This window comes from Desmodus rotundus, chromosome 2 (genome assembly GCF_022682495.2).
Source record: "Desmodus rotundus isolate HL8 chromosome 2, HLdesRot8A.1, whole genome shotgun sequence".
NCBI classification, from domain to species: domain Eukaryota; kingdom Metazoa; phylum Chordata; class Mammalia; order Chiroptera; family Phyllostomidae; genus Desmodus; species Desmodus rotundus.
The window spans coordinates 104,930,811-104,953,412 of NC_071388.1; the positions used below are offsets into that span (position 1 = coordinate 104,930,811).

The 22,602-nt window shown below is 35.0% G+C and overlaps 1 protein-coding gene across 7 annotated transcripts in view; it reads right to left on the reverse strand.

Annotated features, from left to right (window-relative positions):
- Window positions 1-22,602, reverse strand: part of DLG1 (discs large MAGUK scaffold protein 1) — a 319,299-nt gene that overhangs the window by 288,956 nt on the left and 7,741 nt on the right. For all 7 annotated transcript variants that reach the window (XM_045185871.2, XM_024577978.3, XM_024577976.3 and 4 more), the window contains one exon: window positions 8,982-9,148. In XM_045185871.2, coding sequence (XP_045041806.1) covers window positions 8,982-9,148 — 167 coding nt within the window. The remainder of the gene's footprint in view (window positions 1-8,981; window positions 9,149-22,602) is intronic.

Below are 22,602 nucleotides of genomic sequence, written 5' to 3' on the forward strand. Positions count from 1 at the left end.
GAAGGGGTGATGGAAAAACAAAATGCAATAATTTAAAATACTGTATCTAAAATTTACCTATTCTCCCTATACTAAAAAAAACCACAGTTTACCAATGAAGCCAGATTTTAACTTCAGTGCCTTGGTTCTATTTCGCCTAAGTTCTTGCCAAAAAAAAATTTATAATAATAAATCAATACCACAAAAAGATAATTGTAACTATGTACCATTTCAAACCCAAGAAGACTTTGTTTTTAACCCAGAAGTAGTCTATCTTTGTGAATTCACTGTACTGTCCTCAAGATCATTGCAAATAGAGCCACATAGGCTAATGGGGGATGAAACACAGGGATGCAAATAACTTCCAGTCTCATAAGTCTGTAGCCACAATCCCCTGTTAAAATGTGTAATAAAGAAGAGTATCACTTACAATTTCTCTTACAATTTCTCAAAGTCCACCAGGTTTTCTCAGAGTCTACAAACATTGTGAATAACCTCAAAATCAAACAACTGAGCTGTTCCCATTTGCTTCTTATACCCTAACTCCTAATGGTAATAATTCAAGTATCATGGGCTTCACCAGCAACTATCATACTAAACCAAGTTACACTATAAGGGTTATGAGAAAGAGTTAATACATGTATATCACTTAGATAGTACCTATCACATAATAAATAAGCATCATTATTTTTATTACTATTATCGGTGGCTACTGGGTGACAGTCTTTTGTTTCAAACCTAATAGGATACACCTGAGACAGATGCAGTGGGGCTTTACCTTGCTTGAACAGTGTCTGCTGGAACTGTTGTAAGGGTTGAATAAAATAATACATGCACAACACTTAAAATAATGCCAACCTTGTTACGTGATCAATAAATGGTAGTTCTATCTACCTACCTACCAACCTACCTATAACTATAAGGCTTGGCAGGGGGATGTGGAGGGGTATGACCAGAAGTACATTTTATCGTGGGTGAACACATCCTTTAGTATCCCCTTCCCAGCTATTCAAAAATCATTTGCTCCCAACACAAAAGAGTAAAAGCTCACTCAATGCACATGACTCCTTAAATAAAACTTACCACTTTTAGGAAGATTACTGAAAACAATGTAGAGAGTATCTAAGTACTGACTAGGCACTGCTTTCTGTAAGGGAAAATGAAGAGGTATGTGAAACTCTTTAGGTTGTTCTCTCTCCGTATTCTGAAATGTCTTTATCTGAAGTTTCTATTGCAGCTAAAAGTCTAGCCCAGTGAGAGAAGGCATTCCTAAGTTTAGCAGACCTCTTAACAGTGGAGTTTGAAAAATCACTCTTCCAAGAGCCAGAAGACTATGCAAATTTGACCATTTTTTTTTTGAGGAGTCTCAATTTCTCTCTCCCTCCCCCTCCCTCCCTCTTTGTCTCCCCAAAAAATCAATTTTCAAAAATAGAGATTAAAAAAGGGCCCAAATAACAGTAAAATATAAGTCCCAGGAGAAAGGTACAAAGTACTTAAAAAATAAATAAAAATCTCTCAGTACACAGTGATGGTTTTTTTAAAAAAGAAAGAAAAATTGAAGAACTTATGAGCCACCTTTGAAAGGGATTACTGCACAAACTCTACCCTAAAAGCTAGTCTTTAAAAGAAAATATAAGGTCTACCTTGTTTTTTTAGGAGGAAAAAAGGTTCATCCATAGTTGATGGGGAAAAGTACTTTTCTCAGAAGAGTATCAACTAATAAATAGAAATGGTATGATAAAATGAGGGGAGGAAATCAACATTTTGAAACTTAGAATGAAGTGATTCAGGCAAGGATCACTAATGAATCAGGTAGAAATTCACTCAGTACAAGGTGCTGAAGTATTACCCCATTCGTACTTAATAACTACAAGGAGAAAAACATATCTATACAGTGGAGGATCTGAAGGTCACAGCCTTTCAGCAATCACACATCAGCACAAGTAAAACAACCTGATACTGTGTGTTTCCCCATGCGATACAATATGAATTACGATATATCACCATAAAGTCTGCTTATCAAAAATGAGTCTAATCAACATTTACATCTAAATTCTTGTTACCAGAAATACAGGACTTAATGGAATGACTTAAGTAACATGAGGCAACAAACTAAACAATACTACAGAATGTGTGGTATTCTATAAAGTACCTGGCTGGTCTCTTAAAAAAGTTAAAGTCATTTAAAGGGAGGAAAACGTGGGAGGGCTATTCCACTAGATTGTAAGAGTAGAGACACTGTACCAGATTTAGTATGTGCCCTACCAACTCATTCCAATGTCTGCCCCCAAATCTTCACATCTGCCTTTTACCATGAGCAGCGTTAGCAACAGTTTGTGCCTCTGGAATCCTGTCCGCCTCCTCTCACCTCCTCACTTGGGACTTCCCTGTTAACCACACCAAACAGAAAACCATATTCCTTACATCCACAAATCCACATCTCTGAAGTACAGGGAAACTGCTGCAAGTAGATAAATTCTTTCCCTTTCTTTCTTTGGATATATGGCTTCTCAGGGATGCAAGCTATATATTTATGATTGTGCACCTTTACATACAAATACTACAAAGTACTTCGTAATTTGTAAGTACTCCACAATTTGTAAATGGCTGAAGTCTTCTAAACATTTGAATGTCTAAACCTAGTAGACTAAATATATGCTTTAAACTCTATTATCCCTAAAATTCTATTTAAATTAAAGTAGATGGATTATTTTAAAGCAAGGGTGTCCAACCTGTAACCCAGGATGGCTATAAATGCGGCCCAACACAAAATTGTAAATTTACTTAAAACATTAGATTTGTGATTACGTGTCGCAATGTCATATAAAATAAACATACGTACACTCTCGCTATTTGTATGCATGTGTGGCTTCAGTTTTATAGCAGTGTCGGTTTCCAATGTGTTATCTTCCAAGCGCAGCTGTATCCTTCCCAGCTATTCAAAAATGGTGTAGAATTGACACCATCAGATGTTACATGTGCTTGTGGTGACTTAGCGAGGCAATAATTATCAATAATATTTCAACCTAGTACTGCAATGTTAGGTGTTTCATGTTACTGACTTGATTATTAAAGGTACTTCCACACCTTGGCAGCATGGAAGTACCTGTCATGCTTTACAATTAGCCCTCCATCTCCCCTTGCATTGGCAGCAAGAGGGCTATGGAATATCCCAAACCTTGCTATTTTCCTGTCAATTAATTTCCATAATAAAAGTAAATACAGTCCCTTATCTATTATTATTTTTTAAATCCCAGTATGGCTTCTACAACATCTTAAAAAAAAAAAAGGACCCCCCAAAAGAAAAATTATGATGAAGGAAGATTGTTCAAAGAAAAGTGGACAGATGCCTACTTTTTTATCGAGGGAAACAGTAAGACACTCTGCTTAATTTGTAGGAAATTTGTGCAAGTTTTCAAAGACTATAATTTGAAAAGGTAATATATGCAAAAACATGTTGTCAAATTCAATGTGTATGAAGGGCTGTGTTGTAAGGACAAAATAGCAGGACTGAAAAAAAAGCCTGGCTTCTCAACAAAAATTTTTTCAAAAAGTTGCACTCAGGCAGATTCCATTCTAAAAGCTAGTTATGTGGTAGCATACTTAACAGCAAAAAAATCAAAAGCATTTACTGATGGTGAGTTTATTAAGCAATATATAGAAAGCATGGCAGATATGATCTGCTCTGAAAAAAAGGGGGATATTTCTAAAATCAGTTTGTCTCATCAGACTATAGCCAGGCAAATTGAAGAAACTGGAAAATCTATCAAAGTTTTGAGAGTAAAACTGCTAATTTTAGATTTTACGCTTTTGGCAATGAATGATAGTACTGATGCCACAGATATGGCTCAAACTGCCATTTTTATTAGCGGTATTGTTGACGAATATAATGTCACTGAAGAAATGGCTTCTTTAGTGTCATTAAAAGACACAACTAAACCAAGAGATTTATACAAAGCAGTAAAAAATATGTTAAAATGATTTTCTTTGTCCATTGTCAACATATATGGTAGTTACTGATGGTGCCCCAGCAATGGCAGATAAACCACTGCTGCCTAAAACTCAGAGACTTGTAAAATTAATAGAAGACAATGGATTTGCTGCCCAAAACTCACATTTGATGAAGTATCATGACACAGTAAATCAAGAAAATTTATGCAAAAAATCTTTAAAAATGGATAACGTCAGGCAAAACCCCATGAAGACTGTGAATTTCATAAGAGCCAAGGTGTTGAATCATTGCCAATTCCAGGAATTCCTTAAAAGTGTTGATGATGACTATGGCAACATCATTTACTTTTCAGAAGTAAGAGGGCTAAGTTGAGGCCAAATGTTGAAAAGATTTTATGATTTACAACATGTTATCAAATCATTTATGGTATCAAAAGTCAAATTTGTGCTGGAACTTGACAATGAAAAGTGGCATTCAGATTTAGCATTTAGCATTTTTAGCGGATTTAACCTCTCACTTAAATGAGTTTAACATGCGTCTTCAAGGTGAAAACCAACTTATCAATACCATGTTTCACACCATAATAGCGTTCCAAATGAAACTGAAATTATGACAGACTCAAATTAAGGCTAGCAATTTTATGCATTTTGACACATTGGTTAAATACAGTCCTGTGATTGGCAAAAAATATGCAGCCTTGCTTTTCGATCTTACATAAAAATTTTAAAAGATTTCAAGATTTCCAGGAAAATAATCAATATTTTGCTACATTTATGACTCCAATTTCATTAAACATTAATGTTACCTGCTAATTTTCCCATGGAATGCATACAGCTGCAACCTAACATTCAACTTAAAAGAAATATTTCATAGTGTCTCTTTACTGGACTTTTATAGGTCCTATCTTCCCAGAGACAGATATCCCTTGCTTCACAATCACACCTTATTCATGTCATCGCTATTTGGCAGCACCTACATTTGTGAGCAACGACTTTCAAGAATGACATACATTAAGAGTAAAATTAGAACCAAAATATCTAATGAACATTTTGAGAACTCACTGAGAGCTGCAACTACTTCTATCAAATCAGATATTGATGCACTAGTTTCTCAAATACACAATGTCAAACATCTTACTAGTTTTATGTTGCCCTCTTTTCTTTTATAATAAAACATATTTTAAAAAATCAGTGACATTTTATTACTTAGATATGTACATTTTCTTTATTAGTGATCATTAGTGAAAACTTGGGACCTGCTCTACAATTTTTAAAAGATTATTGAAAGGGCCGCTGCATAATTAGGGTTATTGCATGAGGACATTTTTGCTTATCTGTGGTGGCAGATATCACAAAAATTATGCAGAGACCTTTTTTTTTTTTTTTTTTGCTCATCAGTTTTCGTTAGTGTTTGTGTATTTAATGTGTGGCCCAAGACAACTCTTCTTGCAGTGTGGCCCAGAGACGCCAAAAGGTTGGACGCCCTTGTTTTAAAGCATTAAATCACAAAGCCAAAAATGGAAAGGAGATGCCCTCACTAACACTACTCGGATAATTTCCCTCCCTTGAAGATGAACTCAGAAGGGCTGAAACAGGGAGCCTGGAGATAGCAGGGAGCCTGGAGATAGCAGGGACAACTGAAAACAAGAGTACATTACTGAAAGCAGACTAAGTGTGTACTCTTCCAGATACAGCTAACCTCTCACTTTTTTTACAGTTATACAATATTATACCAGTTGATATGCAACTTGCTTTCAATCATTTAGTAACACATAGTGGATATATAGATATTTTTATGCCCACTATTTATATTGCATTAGGTGGCTACACCATACTGTGTTTATCCAGTTTCTTACTGATAATCATTTGCATTTGTTCCCTGTTGGTTTTTCACTAATATCAAAAATAACACTGCAATGAACGTGAGTGTGTGTACATATATAAAATCTTTTAATATATATTAACAATTTGTAACATATGCTAGGTCAAAGGATATCAGTATATACTTTTTCCAAAAGGCTGCACCACTGTATTTTCCTACCAACAGTGTAAGAGTTTCTGTTTCCTCACATTTAATTAATCTTTGACAAAACAGTTAAAAATATTCTGTCAATTTGCATTTTGAAAAAATGAGGTTGGTCACCTCTTCATAGGCTTACTGGCCCAAATGAGAATTTTATTTTTCTCTGAACAGCCCATTCATATTCTTTGGTCATTTACTGAAGGTTGGCTTTTTTGCTTTTTTTCTATTTGAAAACAGATTAACATTTTACTTGTTTTTAAACTAAACTTTTAAAATCAGAACTATTACTCAACAGATACATACCAGAGTTGAGATAAAATTTTTAAAGAAAACAAAAAACACTAAGAAAGTTAACTTATTTTCTAGAGAATTCTGTTAATATTAACATTAAATGTTTTAATTAGATAGTAATTTACTTGCTTTTTTATACTTTATGTCATTTTCTCCAGTTTGTTGGCTTTTTTTCTTACTGATCTGTAAGAGGTCTTGAGAGTTGGAAATTACCCTTTTTTCATAAATGTGACAACTTGCCCCCAGTTTATCATTTCTCATTTATTTATTTTATCTTCCAAACTATAGATATTCTACAAAGTTAAAACAATCAAACTTTGTGAAGCCCACAAAGAAATTCTACAAAGTCAGCATCCTTAATCTTTTAATTTTTCTGGGTTTTCTTTGTCATGCTTAGAAAAGCTGTTCTTACCCCAAAAAATCACAAAAAAATATTTATTTTTATAATTTCATTCTTCTCCCTTTGAATCTTTGATTCACTTGAATGTGCTGTATTGTCAGGAATAGGATTGCCATAGACTGAATTTAAGTGCCCCCCCAAAATTCAAATGTTGAAATTCTAAGCCCCAATGCAATGGCATTAGGAGCGGGGAGGTCTTCGGGAGGTAATTAGGTCATGAAGGTGGAGCCTTCATGAATGGGATTAGTACCCTTACAAGAGAGCCCATGATCCTCCCTCACCCCACCTTTCCTCAATGTGAGGACACAGGGAAAAGATGGCTGGCCATCTATGTATCAATCAGGAAGTGGGTTCTCACTAGACACTGAACCTGCTGGTGAGTTGATCTTGGACTTTCCAGCCTCCAGAACTGTCTAAAATAAATTTGTGTTGTTTATAAGCTACCCAGTCCATGGGATTCTGTTATAGCAGCCTGAAATGACTAAGACAGGATAGTGCATCCTTTTCTGTTGGAAATTCTCATTAGATTAGGCAATTTCTTCTACTCCTTCTTGCATCTTGCTTCCTTTCAAATACTCTTCCTTACAATCTCTAAAAGTAACACACTTATTTTAGGATTAGGTTTGCTTTTATAAAAAGACACGTACTTCTTATCTTTTTAATTAAAGTGTAAATAAGAAAAAAATCCTCATCACCCAGAAACCACCATTAATATTAAGCAAATATTTTATTCCAAATATATCACTAGGTATATGTTTAAAGGACACACATACCAAAAACAAAAAAAATTACAAGAAAATGGGATATGATTATATTGCTCTAACAATAAATAGTACTAATTTTACTACATCAGAAGAAATAGAAGAAACAAAGGTACTTATAGACCAAAAGTCTCCATGGATATTTGGGATGGGATGGAATGTCCACTAGTTGCTTTTAGAACTGTCCACTTATTTAGCCTCAATAAAAATTTACTTTTACTAGTTACAGTGAGCCAACCATTACCTAAAAATAGGCAAATCAACTATAAGAGCTCTATGCTTTATAATCAGAGCTCAACTACATAAATCAAATAGAAAAAATTAGTAAAGAAGAAAGCCAATTCTCTTAAAATTTAACATGTTTCTAACATAAGCATTTTTTAACCCATACTCACCATTAATGTGAAATAGAAACTCTATTACTGATTAACACTTTGAAAGTCTATTTGAAATGGACCATCATAAGCACAAATAAATCATCTATCAACTGAAGGGAATGGAAACTGAAATGAACCAAGAGAAAGTGATGAAAAATAAAAGCGGAATATAAAGATACATAAAAAATACTAACTAGAATCAAAGAGAAATATAAGTACATACCGGGATTAGTAAAGAGAACTATAAATTGGGTTTTAAGAGGTCTTAAATCCAGAGGTAGACCCTCTCAAACTAGCTGAATATGCTATTTTCTTCTGGATCTTAGTTTCCTCATCTTTAAAATGCAGGAGAGGGATCAAATGTTTTATGATTTTTCTTGCTCTAAAATGCTGTTCTGTTACTTAACATAAATGAGAAACTGAGAAACTCTCTCTTTCATTACCAAAGGGCTGTCTGATTGCTGTCTACCACTACTTGTCCCTAATTTATTAGGCACCAAACATAAGCTGGGTCAATTTTCCAGGCACTTCTGTAGTACTAACTGGAAGGGACTAGAATCACATTCAGTCAGACGACAACCTCTGAATGACTGATGTTTCTCAGACAGAATCTTCATTACAAAATGCTTCATATCTCTATTAAGTCATATCTAACTCTACCAGCAACAGTATGTTAACAAAAAGAACATTATGAAAACTCAACAAATAGACAGTTTTAATTACAGCAAACTATAGAAACCACTGCTGACCTTTAGATTTATTGATCAGTCTCCAGTGAGTTTTAATAATGCTGTCCTTCAGGCCAATAAACAGAATCCTCGCTATAAATGTAGCAACTACACTGCTCAGGACTACAAAACCATATTTAATTTCTGAGAGAGACTACCAGAGCAAAACTGTTTTTTCAAGTACAGTTTCTACCTAATATCATACAAGTAGAGCCTCACTGAGATCTAGCATGCGAAGTATTTCTTAACAGTATGAAGCAAGTATGTCAGACCTCAAATCATTCACATTTTAAGACAGGGGCACCAGAGAGTGTAAGCTTTTCCTTTCAAAAACACTTTTAATCCCACCCTCTGCATTCCATTATAAATGATATTTCCACTAAATACCCATTTTAATAAAATGAAAAAACGTAGTGGCCCCAATAAAGTGATCACTGAAAAATAGCTTAAGGAAAAATACTTTTATCTTACCTCTGCACTAGGGCTAAGGCTGCTTGGCAGTGTTTCTGAAGTCACAGTAGTGCTTGGAAGGCTGGAAATTTCCCAAGTATTCACAGGTTGTATTGGTTCCGACTGCTTTGAATGCTCTATACATTTTGGATTATCCAATAAGGTCACTTCATAAAATTCTTGAATATCTAGAGATGAGGAAAGAAATAAATAAAAAAGTATTTTTATTTTCGAATTAAACTACACATCGCTAAAACAACATAACCCAAAAGCAAAAATTTTAACTACAGATTAGTAAAGTAAGTCCAATATTATAATATACTTACACAGTAAATATTTTCTACTTTTGTTATATCATAAGCATATCAGAACCTGCAGGGCACAGTGTAAAATCATAGGTTTTTATATTTCAAAGTCAGTTCTGAGTTCAAAGCCCTATTCCTTTACCCATTGACTACATGTTTAATTAGGCAAGTTAATTAATCTCTGATAACATGCCTCTTATCATTATGAACTATTACAAGGACTGAGTGTAATACATGTAACATGCACAATGGCGCATCATAAGCTCCTAACAGAAAGCAGCTAATATTATTATACATTCTACATATATGAGTCATTAGCCATATCTTTGACAAACAATGAAAATTTCTCAATCTGGCTTATATAATTCATTTTACATGTTTCAATATCCAATGTCAATAATAATGGTTACTCATAACTGTATCAAAATATATTTATACTATACAAGGTAACCACAGCAAAATAACATTTTAACAGTCACACCTCTCCATACTATTTTATCAGGAATCACCAAATTTACTAACCAGTGTGAAATGACAGAACCCTTCAATAAACGTATGCAAACATTTAAATCTAAACTTAAATCTTAAATATGAAAATGTAAAGAAAATGGCAGAATACAGTAGTCAAAATGATTGCAGTTTAATAGACAAGCATATTATACTCATCTGAAAATCCATATAGCTTACCCAGATATATAGCAGAGATATAATTAAAATGATTGATTATATTTTTATTTACTACCCTGAAAAAAGTTATTTCCTTTGAAAATGATGCAGTAAATCAAGCATGAACAGAAAACAAGAAAATGCAGAAATTCTAAAACATGTATTGGAGAAAAACTACTCTTTAGTTGATTTACAATTGAAAGTATTAATTTTGTCGAGCCTACTGGATCAGTTTTATCACACTCTAGTCTTCATTTTTCCCACAAGTACAGTTCCTGAACAAATAATCTAAATTATAAGGTCACAAAGCTACAACAGAAAAAAAATGGTCAAAATTAAACTTGAATACAAGCAGAAACGCAAGTCCTGTGAACAGAGGAGAATCATTCCTATTACAAAAAAAATTTTTTTTTATCTCTCAGATCACATATTTCTCAAGTCTCCAAATCTAAGTAAAATTTATTTTGAAGTTAAAAGTTTTCATTCACCTTTGTTATTTTCTTGCTAGAATTTAAAGTTTGCAAACACTGAGAGGAAGAGATGTACAGAATTCCAGAAATATCCTCCAATGGGGCTAAGAAAAAAGTTTTCCAGCATTAAGTGACAAGTGACATTACCCTGAACAGAGAAACTCACAAACCATGAAACATTCCAAACTAAAGAAATAAGGCAGTACAAACTCAGGATCAGAGTAGGATGTCTAAGCACAGACTAAAGAATGTGTAATAATTTAACACAGGCAACATCATTAATCTATGATAAAATAATATTTGATTTAATGGAAAAAATATTTAGACCTTAACAGACACCTCAACAAAAAAGATATACATATGGCAAATAAGCACATGAAAAAATAATCAACACATCGTCAGGGAAATGCACATTAAAATAATGAGATATCACTGTACATCTATTAGCATGGTGAAAATACAGAACACTGACAACACCAAATGCTGACAAGGATATGGAGCAACAGGAACTCTCATTCACTGCCAGTAGAAATGCAAAATGGCACACCCACTTTGGAAGATAGGTAGGTGGTTTGTTACAAAGCTAAACATACTCTCATACTCTTACCATACAATCCAGAAATTGTTATTTACCAAATGAGTTGAAAACTTAAATGTCCACACAAAAATCCATACACAGATGTTTGTAACAGCTTTATCTGTAACTGTGAAAACTTGGAAGCAACCCAGACATAATTTAATAGGTAAATGGATAAACTGTGGTATACCCAAACAATCTAACAAGAAAGAGAACTACCAAGCTATAAAAGGTTGTGGAGGAAAGTTAAATGTATATTACTAAATGGAAGAAGCCAATCTGAAGAGGTTACATGATATGTAATTCCTCTATATGACATCCTTAAAAAGGTGGGAACTGTGAAGATAGTAAAAAAGATCAGTGACTGTCAGGCTGAAGGTAGGAGAGGGATGAACAGATAAGAGTACAGAGGATTTATAGGACAGTGAAACTATGTGTGATACTGTAACGGTGGATATGTATAAACCTATAAAATATAAAACCTATAAAATATACAACAGCAAGAGTGAACATTAAGGTAAACTAAAGATTCTGGGCAATAATGATGTGCCATTGTAAGTTCGTCAGCTGTCACAAATATACTTTCTGGTGGGGGATGCTGATAATGGGGAGGCTATGTATGTGCAGGGGTAGGAAGTATTGGGTTGGCCAGAAAGTCCATTACATTTTTTCCATAAAATAAAAGACATGTTTCATTTTCACCAATAACTTTATTGATTTAGATATTCTGAGTATGTCAGCTATCTCCCACTATTGGCTTCTAGTTGGTAGAGGCCAGGGGTGCTGCTAAACATCTTCCAATGCATAAGACATCCCCATAGCAAAGTATTATTTGGTGAAGTGTCAACAGTACCTGGACACTTCGCAAACTACTTCTGACATGTTCAATCAGTCACAGCACCTTCTCCAAAAACTGTACAAATCTTTGTGTTTCAGTTGCATTTTTACCTTTCTTGAAATAATAAAGCATAATACATTGAAAATGTTGAGTATTTTCGTCTATCTTCAATATTAAAATGGCTCCACAAAATTCACCAATTTTGATGTTTTTTTAATGCACGTTAATATGACAGCTGTCACAATATAGTCTAACAAAATTGCTTTGAATGAAGTTAGACGACTAAGCACTTACTTAGAGCCATCGTACAGAAAAAAACGTAACGAACTTTTCAGCCAATCTAATATATGGGCAATCTCTGTACCTTTCTCTCAATTTTTCTGTGAACCTAAAATTGCTCTTAAAGTCCTTTTAATTTTTTTTAAAGATTTTAATTCATTTACTTTTAGATAGAGGGTAAGGGAGAAACACAGGGAGAGAAACATCAATGTGTGAGAGAAACATCAATCAGTTGCAGAGAAATATCAATTGGTTGCCTCTTGCACACGCCCCATCTGGGGACCTGGCCTGCAACCCAGGCATGTGCTCTGACTGGGAATTGAACCAGCAACCTTTCGCTTTGTGGGACAACACTCAACCAACTGAACCATGCCAGTCAGGGCAATAAAGTCTTTAAAACAAACAAACAAACAAAAAACATATGAGCTATCAATCCATGAAAAGACATAGAGAAACCTTAAATGCATGCTGCTAAGTGAGAGATATCAATCTGAAAGGCTACATACTATGACATTCCACCTATATGATATTCTGAAAAAGGCAAAACTATGGAAAATAAGATCTTTAGTTCCCAGTGGTTCATGGGGAGGTAGAAATGAACAGGTGGAGTACAAGAGATTTTTTTAGGGCAGTAAAACTATTCTGTATGATACTATAATGTTGGATACTTTTATCAAAGCAACAAATATGTATGTCAAGTTTATCAATGTATAACACGAAGAGTGAACCCTACTGTCAATAATGAATGGTAGTCAATAACAATACATACTTTAAAAATTTCTTTTATCCTCACCGGAAGACATTTTTTCATTGCTTTTGGGAGAGAAACATTGACTGGTTGCCACCCATATACCTAGACCAGGGATTGAACCCACAACCTCGGTATGCACCCTGACTGGGAATCAAACCCCACAACCTTTCAGTTACAGGATGATGCTCCAACCAGCTGAGCTATACTGGCCAGGGCAATAACAATATATTAATACTGGCTTATCAATTGTAACAAATATACCACACTAATGCAAGGGGGTTAATAACAGGGGAAATGGGAGGAGCGATGATGATCATATGGGAACTCTGTACTTCCCACTCAATTTCGCTGTAAACTTAAATCTGCTGAAAAAAATTAAAGTTTAATAATTTTTAAAAATGTTAAGGGAGCATGATAAGTAACAATTTTATTTAAAAATAAGTATTATTTTCAATGTCTCTGGTTATATTTTGTTTGCTTTTTTCTTTTGTTGATTATGTTCCAGTTAAAGGTGAGATCATATGGTATTTGTCCCTCACCGCCTGGCTTATTTCACTTAGCATAATGCTCTCCAGTTCCATCCATGCCATTGCAAAGGGTATAAGCTCCTTCTTTCTCTCTGCTGCGTAGAATTCCATTGTGTAAATGTACCATAATTTTTTGATCCACTCATTTGCTGATGGGCACAAGGACAAAATCAAGGGGGTGGGTAGAGGTGGGGGAGGGAGGTGGGACTGGCTGGGGTGGGGTGGAGGGAAGGAGAGAAAATGCAGACAATTGTAACTGAATAAAAATAAATTTAAATAAATAAACAAATAAATAAAAATAAAAGTGGACCAAAAAAAAATCAGTATTATAATTTATTTTAAAATAATTTCCAAGGTATGAAAGATTTAAATGTTAAAAATAGAAGCCACGAAAGAATTTAAATACAAGTAAATGTTTTTAATAACTTTGGGGTAGGAAAGCCTTTCTAAGCCTGGTACCAAGAGAAGAAAGCACACACACAAAAATTGGTAAATCTAACCACATATAAATATACCTGTGTGGCTTAAATAAAAGTTTAAAGACAAATGAAAAACAAGAAACCTAATTACAACTTACATGGCAATTAGATTTATACTAAGAAAAAAAGGTGAAGGGAGGGCCAAATGACAAAAAAAAAAATTCATAAAAGAAATTAAAAAGAACAATGTAAGAAAATTCTTACATCACTGGCTATTTAATCAAAAAATACACAATAAAACATGAAAATGACTAAATGTATATAGCCTACATGTCAGAGTAGAAAATATTAAAAAGATAAACAATATGCCATATTGTTGAAGGTAAATTAGTTATCCTTCAACAATCTGCCTTAAAAAAATGTATGTAACATTTCTAAGGGTAATTTAAAAAATTACATCAAAATATCCAAGATAGTGGAAGAGTAAGTGGAAGCTACACAAACCTCCTCCTGGGACCAATCTGGAAGTACAACTTAATTGTAGAGAAATCGTCCTAAATAACCAACTGAACGCTAGCTGGAGAGAAGCCTTATAACCATGGACAGACAGAAGAAATCACTTCACCACAATGTGACTGGCAGGGAGTATGGAGGAGATATGAGAGGTCTGGCCTGAACTCACACAGCCCACAGGCAGCAGCTGAAGTTCCAAAGGGATATTTCAGCGGCTAGGGAGTGCCCCTGAAAAGGGTGGAATCTAAACCCCAGGCTGGGCTTCCCAGCCAACACCACCAGAGCCAGACAGGAACCCAGAAAACATCCAGCTGTGAAAAGCAGCATTTCTGTCTGCCAAGGAAAGACAGTTGTAGACGCAGTAAGCCTATTAAGGGGGCCAATGCACAAAATTTCATTTGTAGCCTCCTACCCTGGGCTTTGCAGAGAGAGGACAGAGTGAACTAGAGACGCCTGAGGAGAGTCTGGGGTTGGTGGCTCTGGGAGAGAACTGAAGGAACAGCCACGAGGATCCCTGTGCTGAGTCATTCCCATACTGCAGAAGCCATGTTTCTCAGGCAGAGCACTCCTCTCCAAGGGACATCAGTCTGAGGGGAAGCATTATCCCCAACCCCAGGAATTACTTCGCCACACCCTGTGATACTAAAGCTGGGCTGCTGAATAGAGCTTGATTAGATCAATAACTGATTGACTTAGTAGCTAATTAGTTTAGCAGCTAGGGTAAACAATACAAAAAAGTAACCAAAATGGGCAAAGAAACAGACCCCTAATGAAAAAATAAGAGAATTCTCCAGAAGAAGTAAACAAAACAGAGGCAAGCAATTTATCAGATAGAGAGTTTAGAGTAATGATTATAAGGATACTTAACAGCATGAAAAAAAAACATGGAAACCATAAAAAAGGACCAGTCAGAAATAAAGAATGCAATTATCTGAAATAAATAATACACTGGAAAGAATAAATAATAGACTGGATGAAGTAGAGGATCAAATCACTGATTTGGAAGACAAGGTAGAAAAAACATCCAGAGAGAGCATCAAAAAGAAAAAAGAATTTAAAAAAATGAGAGATTAGGAAACATTTTGGACAACATAAAGCACAGCAACATCCGTTTCATGGGAATACCAGAAGAAGAGAGCAAACAAGGGATCGAGAAACTATTTTTAGAAATAATGACTGAAAACCTCACTAATCTGGTAGAGGAAAACGGACACATAGTCCAGGAAACTCAGAGAGTCCCAGACAAGTTGGACCAAAAGAGACTGACACCGAGACACATCATAATTAAAATGACAAGACTTAAAGACAAGGAAAGAACCCTAAAAGTTGCAAGAGAAAAGCAGGTAGTTACCTACAAGGGAGCACCATTATACTGTCATCTGATTACAAAACAGAAACACTTTAGGACAGAAAGGGGTGGCATGAAATATTCAAGGTGCTGAAAAAAGCAAGGACGTACAACCAAGGCTACTTTACTCAGCAAGGCTATCATTTAAAATTGAAGGAGAAATGAGGAGGTTTGCAGATAAGAAAAAGTGAAAGGAGTTTGTTAACACTAAACCAGGTATGAAACAAATGTTACAGGGCTTGCTTTAAGAAGAAGAAAAAGAGAGAGGGAAAGAAGATGAAAATAGTCTAACAATAAAATGGCACTACATACGTACCTATCAGTAATCACTTTAGCCCTGGCTGGTGTGGCTCAGTGGACTGAGCGCCAGCCTGTGAACCAATGGGTCACTGCTTCAATTACCAGTATCAGGGCATATGCCTGGGTTGCAGGCTGGGTCACCAGTTGGGGGCATGCAAGAGGCAACTGATCGAGTATCTCTCTCACACCAATGTTTCTCTCCCTCTTATTCTCCCTCCCTTCCTCTCTAAAAAATAAATAAAATCTTTATAAAACAGTAATAATCACCTTTACTGTAAATGACTTAAATGCTTCAACCAAAAGACATAGGGTAGCTGAATGGATAAGGAAACAGGACCCATACATATGCTGCCTCCAAGATACCCATTTCGGATTGAAAGATACACACAACTAAAAGGACTGGAAAAAGATATATCATGCAAATGGAAAAGAAAAAAAGCCGGGGGAGCAGTACTTATATCCAAAAAAATAGACTTTAAAACCAAGGCTATAGAGACCAAGAAGGACACTACATAATGATAGAGGAAGCAATAGAAAAAAGAGGATATAACCCTAGTAAACATTTATGCAACCAACATAGTAGCACCAAAAGTGTAAAGCAAATCTTGATGGACATAAAGGGAAAGAGAGACAGAAATACAGACATAATCAGGTATTTTAACACCCCTATGACTTCAATGGATATATCTTAGACAGAAAATCAACACGGAGACACTGGCTTAAACGACATACTAGATCAAGTGGATTTCATTAGTATCTTCAGAGCATTTCATCCCAAAGCAGGAGAATATACATACTTTTCAAGTCCACATGGAACGTTTTCTAGGAGAGACATGTCAGTATACAAAACAAGTCTCAATAAATTTAAGAAGACTGAAATCATATCAATGCTATGAAACTAGAAATCAATCACAAGAACAACACTGAAAAACACACAAAGACATGGAAGCTAAATAACATGTTATTAAACAGTGAATGGGTCAACAACGAGATCAAGGAAGAAATCCAAAGATACCTTGAAACAAATGAAAATGAGGACACAACAATCCAAAGTCTGTGGGACACTGAGAAAGCAATCCTAAGATGGAAATCCATAGCATTACAGGCCTATGGGGGGGGGAGGGGGCGGCGGGAACAAACCACAAGAAAAAGCTCAAATAAACACTCTAACTTCACACTTAAAGGAAACACACACTTGAAAAGGAACAACAAAGTCCAAAGTGTGTAGAAGGAAGGAATAAAGATCAGAGCAGAAATAAACAAAATAGAGTCTAAAAAAAAAAGATACAAAAGATCAGTGAATCCAAAAACTGGTTCTTTGAAAGATAAACAAGATTGGCAAACCTTTAACTAGACTTATCAAGAAAAAAAGAGGACACAAATAACTAAAATCAGAAAGGAAAGGTGAGAAATAACAACCGACAACAAAGAAATACAAAGGATTATAAGAAAGTTTTTTGGACAACTATACGCCAGCAAACTGGACAACTTGGGCGAAATGGATAAATCCTAGAAACAGACCATCTTCCAAAACTAAATCAGGAAGAATCAGAGAATCTCAATAGACAGATTCCTAATCAAATTGAAACAGTAATCAAAAAAAATCCCAACAAACAAAAGCCCTTGACCCGATGGCTTCACAGGAGAATTTTACCAAACATTCCAAGAACACCTCCCCTTCTCAAACTATTTCAAAATATTCAGGAGGAGGGAAGGCTCCCAAAATCATTTTACGAGGCCAGCATTGTCTTAATTCCAAAACCATGTAAAGACACCACAAAGAAAGAAAATGACAGGCCAATATCCCTGATGAATACAGACACTGAAGTCCTCAACAAAGTATTAGCAAACCAAACACAGCAATGCATCAAAAAGGTCAATAACCATGATCAAGTGGGATTTATTCCGGGAATGCAAGGTTGGCACAAAACTCGCAATTCAATAAATGTGATTCGCCACATACACAAAATGAAGGATAAAAACCAGATGATCACATCAATAGAGGCAGAAAAAAATTTGATAAAATCCAGCATCTATTTATGATAAAAATCTCAGCAAAGTGAGATTGGAGGGAACATATGTAAACATAATAAAGGCCATATATGACAAATCCACTGCCAAAATCATACTCAATGGGCAAAAACTACCAAGCGTTCCCCTTAAGAATGGGAACAAGACAGGGATGTCCGCTTTCACCTCTCTTTTTCAAGGTAGTACGAGAAGTCCTAGACATGGCAATCAGACAAAAAGAAATTAAAGGAATCCAAATTGTCAAGGAACAAGAAGGAAAACTGTCTTTATTTGCAGATGACATGATACTATACACAGAGAACCACAAAGATTGCACCAAGAAACTACTAGAACTGAAAAATGAATTCAGCAAAGCAGCAGGATACAAAATTAATATCCAAAAATCAGCTGCATTTTTATATGCCAACAACTAACAGAAAGGGAAATTAAGAAAGCAATCCCATTCACAATTGCTTCAAAAAGAATAAAATACCTAGGAACAAGCCTAACCAAGTATGTAAAAGACTTGTACTAGGAAAACTCTATGCCACTGAAGAAAGAAAGTGAAGAAGATACAGATAAGTGGAAGCACATATTGTATTCATGGATAGGAAGAAATAACATTAAAATATCCATACTACCCAAAGCAACCTACAGATTCAATGCAATTCCTATCAAGATTTCAATGACGTATTTCACAGAACAAGTATTTCTAAAATTTATATGGAACCACAAAAGGCCCTGTATAGCAACAGCAATCTTGAGAAGGAAGAACAAAGTTGGAGGAATCACGCCACCTACTATTAAACTGTACTACAAGGCCATAGTAATCTAAACAGCATGGTACTGGCATAAAAACAGACACACAGATCACTGGAACAGAACAGACCACCCAGAAATAAACCCACACCTTTAGTCAATTAATATTTGACAGAGGAAGCAAGCACATTCAATGGGCTAAAGATAGTTTATTCAATAAATGGTGTTGGGAAAATTGGAGAGATGTGAGAATAATGAAACTAGGCCACCTTCTTACACCACACACAAGAATAAATTCAAAATGGATCAAATACTTAGATGTGAGACCCGAAACCATAAAAATAGTAGAAGAAAACATAGGCAGCAATGTCTCGGACATTGATCGGAGCATCAATTTATCTGATATATCTCCCAGGCAAGGGAAACAAAAGAAAAAATAACCAATGGGACTGTATCAAACTAAAAAGGGTTTTCAGAGCAAAGGAAATCATCAACAAAATAAGATGACAACCCACAAAATGGGAGAACATATTCTCTGATACATCTGATAAGGGGTTAATGTCCAAAATTTATAACATACTGACCAAACTTAACACCAAAAAAAATCCAAACCACCCAATTAAAAAATGGGCAAAGGACCTGAATAGACACTTTTCCAAGGAGGACATACTGATGGCCATGAAAAGATGCTCAAAGTCAATATTCATCAGAGAAATGCAAATTAGAAGTACAATGAGATATCATCTCACACCCGTCAGAATGGCTACCATCAATAAATCAACAAACAAAAATTGCTGAGAAGGATGTGGAAAAAGGGGGTGGGACCTTTTCCCACTGCTGATGGGAATGCAAATTGTTACAGCCACTGTGGAAAGCTGTATGCAGACACCTCAAAAAATTAAAAATGGATGTTCCTTTTGATCCAGCAATCCCACTTCTGGGAATGTGTCTGAAGGAATCCAAAACACTAATTCGAAACAACATAGCACCCCAATGTTCAGTGCAGTGTTATATACAATCTCCAAGATATGGAAACAGCCCAAGTGTGTCTGTCTATAAGTGAGTGGATAAAAGAACTATGGGACATTTACTCAGGAGCAAAAAAGAAAATTTTACCCTTTGTGACAGTATGGATGGACCTGGAGAACATTACGCTAAGTGAAATACGCCCGTCAGAGAAAGACAAATACCATTATGATTTCACTCATATGTGGAACCTAATGAACAAACTGAAGTAACATGGAAAACAGAGACAGACTCATGGATGGAGAGCAGAATGACAGCTAGTGGGGGGGGGGGGTTGGTCAGGGGTAGGAGGAATTGAGCAAAAAGGAAGGACTCATGGACATGTACAACAGTGTGGTGACTGCTAGGGTAGAGGGGAGTATAAGGGAACTAAAGGATAATGGAAAAAAATACAATAAAGATATAATCAAAAAATCTTTTAAGTCTATTAGAAATACTCATCCCATTTTATCAAGCAATTCATTTCTAAGAATTTATCCAAAGGATATAAAAAAGAACATAGTAGAGGCATATACAAATGCATTGTTGTTTATAATTAAAAAAAAATCACATGCCTAAACACTCCTAGGAAATCATTAATAAAACTACAGTAATTTACACAAAGTAAACAGTCATTTAAAATGGTTTTAGTTTACTGAAATGGAAAGATATCCAGTAATAAATTATGGTAAAAATAGTTTTCATGTATAGTACAGAAAGGTCACACTATATTCATTTAGGCAAATTCAACTACATCCACCAAAAAAGGGCACAATTCTACCTATTAAATCACTCAATAAGTGAATGTCACCTAAAAAATTAGAAGGGAGAAGACTGTTCCTTCAGATAGTGCCCGTTTTCATATGCCTCTCATAATGTGAGTACCTGTCTATATCTTACTGTGCTGAGTGTGATTCTAGAATTATGAGCTTCCAGTACAAGAGGTCATTTAATCACAAGCCAACTATATCTGTTGCTCAAATGAAGAAAGAATGATTTCTTTCCATTAGAGCAAAAAACAACAGTACTGCAGTTAATGAGAGTGTTAAATTCCTGAGGATATTCAAGGATAATTTAAATCCGAAGTGCTTTTTCACCCTACACATTGATTTTAAATATTAATTCCCATGAAGGAAGGAATTCCATTTTACTTGTGCAGGGAGTTTGCTTTGCAAAATAAAAGTGTGTGTGCATGTGTGTGTATACATATACATATACATATGTGTATATATACATATACATACATACACACACACACACACACACAAAGAAAAACATTCTAAAAGAATATTGACCCTACAGAGCAAATAGGAGAGAAGGCTGAATAAACACTAAAATATAACCTTGCCATTTTAAAGAAAAAAAAATTGTATCGGTTAATTGACTAAAAGCAAGTGCAATTTATTATTAACTCAAATATACTCAAGCACAGATTCACTGCTTTCTTCTAAGCCAAGGCTCATTTAAATAGACATTTTGATCCCCAAAGAGAAATGAGTATCATATAAAACTTAAAAGTATGTATTATAATTTGTTTCATACAGTAGAAACAGGAAAAATGTCAAGCCAGTACCTAAAAATAAATTACTTCAATGCTTTCAATACTATTTGACTAATAGTCATGGGGAATTCACCAGGTATGTATCAAAAGGAACCAGAGCTTCTCAAAAATGGTTGATTCCAAGGCTGAGGCAGGGTATGTACATGTGAACCTAGAACCTATTTTTATGCCAAAAGTTAGAAAACACTTTAAAAAAAATGATGGGGGCCTGTCATAAAGACAAAAGAGCAAGCTTTTGAGGGCTCCCACTAGATAAATCTGAGACAATCAGATCACCAAACATATTAAGGATAGTAATAAATTATCAACCATTCAAAGAAAATAGATACATCAATGATGGAAAGATAAATAGATGGGGGAGGAAAGCTCTTAATTACAATAAGATGCCAACTGTTAATTTGAAAATGTAGAGGAGTGCTACTGTCACAAAACTCATTTTTAACATAGTAAAAAGTGGTTTGGGCAAGCATCATCAATGGATGCTAAATTGTAGGTGAAAATTTTGCTAAAAAGCAGGGTATGTGCATAATGTTAAAGTGTGCCCCGACATGCATGGGAAAAAACAGTAACTATAAAGTAATGAGGTAACACCTTCACTGGTGATCAAAACTAACATCACCAATGAAGGGCAGAAAACATGTACCTCTTGATGTAGAGAACCCCAGAGAATACAAAACCTGAATGTAATGATGAGCAAACATAAGGCAACGCAAAATGAGAAATTATATATATATATATAAAATATGGCAGACCTATACTCTTCAAAAATGTCAATGTCATACAAGACAAAGGAAGACTGTGGAAATGTGCCCAGATAAAAGGAGACTAAATGCAATGCCTGGTCCTAGACTGGATAGTGTACTGGAAAAATAATTAGAAAAGGAAAATTTAGTAGGAAAAATTTGACCCTACATTAAATAGCTTTAACTAGGAGAAATATTAAAGATGCTTTTACTGCTCTGTGATTAAAAGGGTCTAAAGAGAATTCAACCAGATTCCACATAATCAAACACTTCTGCAGACCAGTAGAAAATGAAACTATCAACAAATAATCTGATTCAATCAAAACCAACTAAAAAATTAAAATTTTCTTCCACTTCCATGAAGTTTTAGCTAATTGTTGATCCGTATCTTGTTATGTTTTCCTTTCTCAAACCTAGTCTGCAAAGTTACGCACATACATACACACACACACACACACAATTAGCAACAGACTAGACTGTAACAGCACTGGGACCAATAAGTCAAAAATATTTAAGAAACTTTGTCATTTTACCATTTTAAATGGAAGTTCACACTTTGATTACTAAGTAA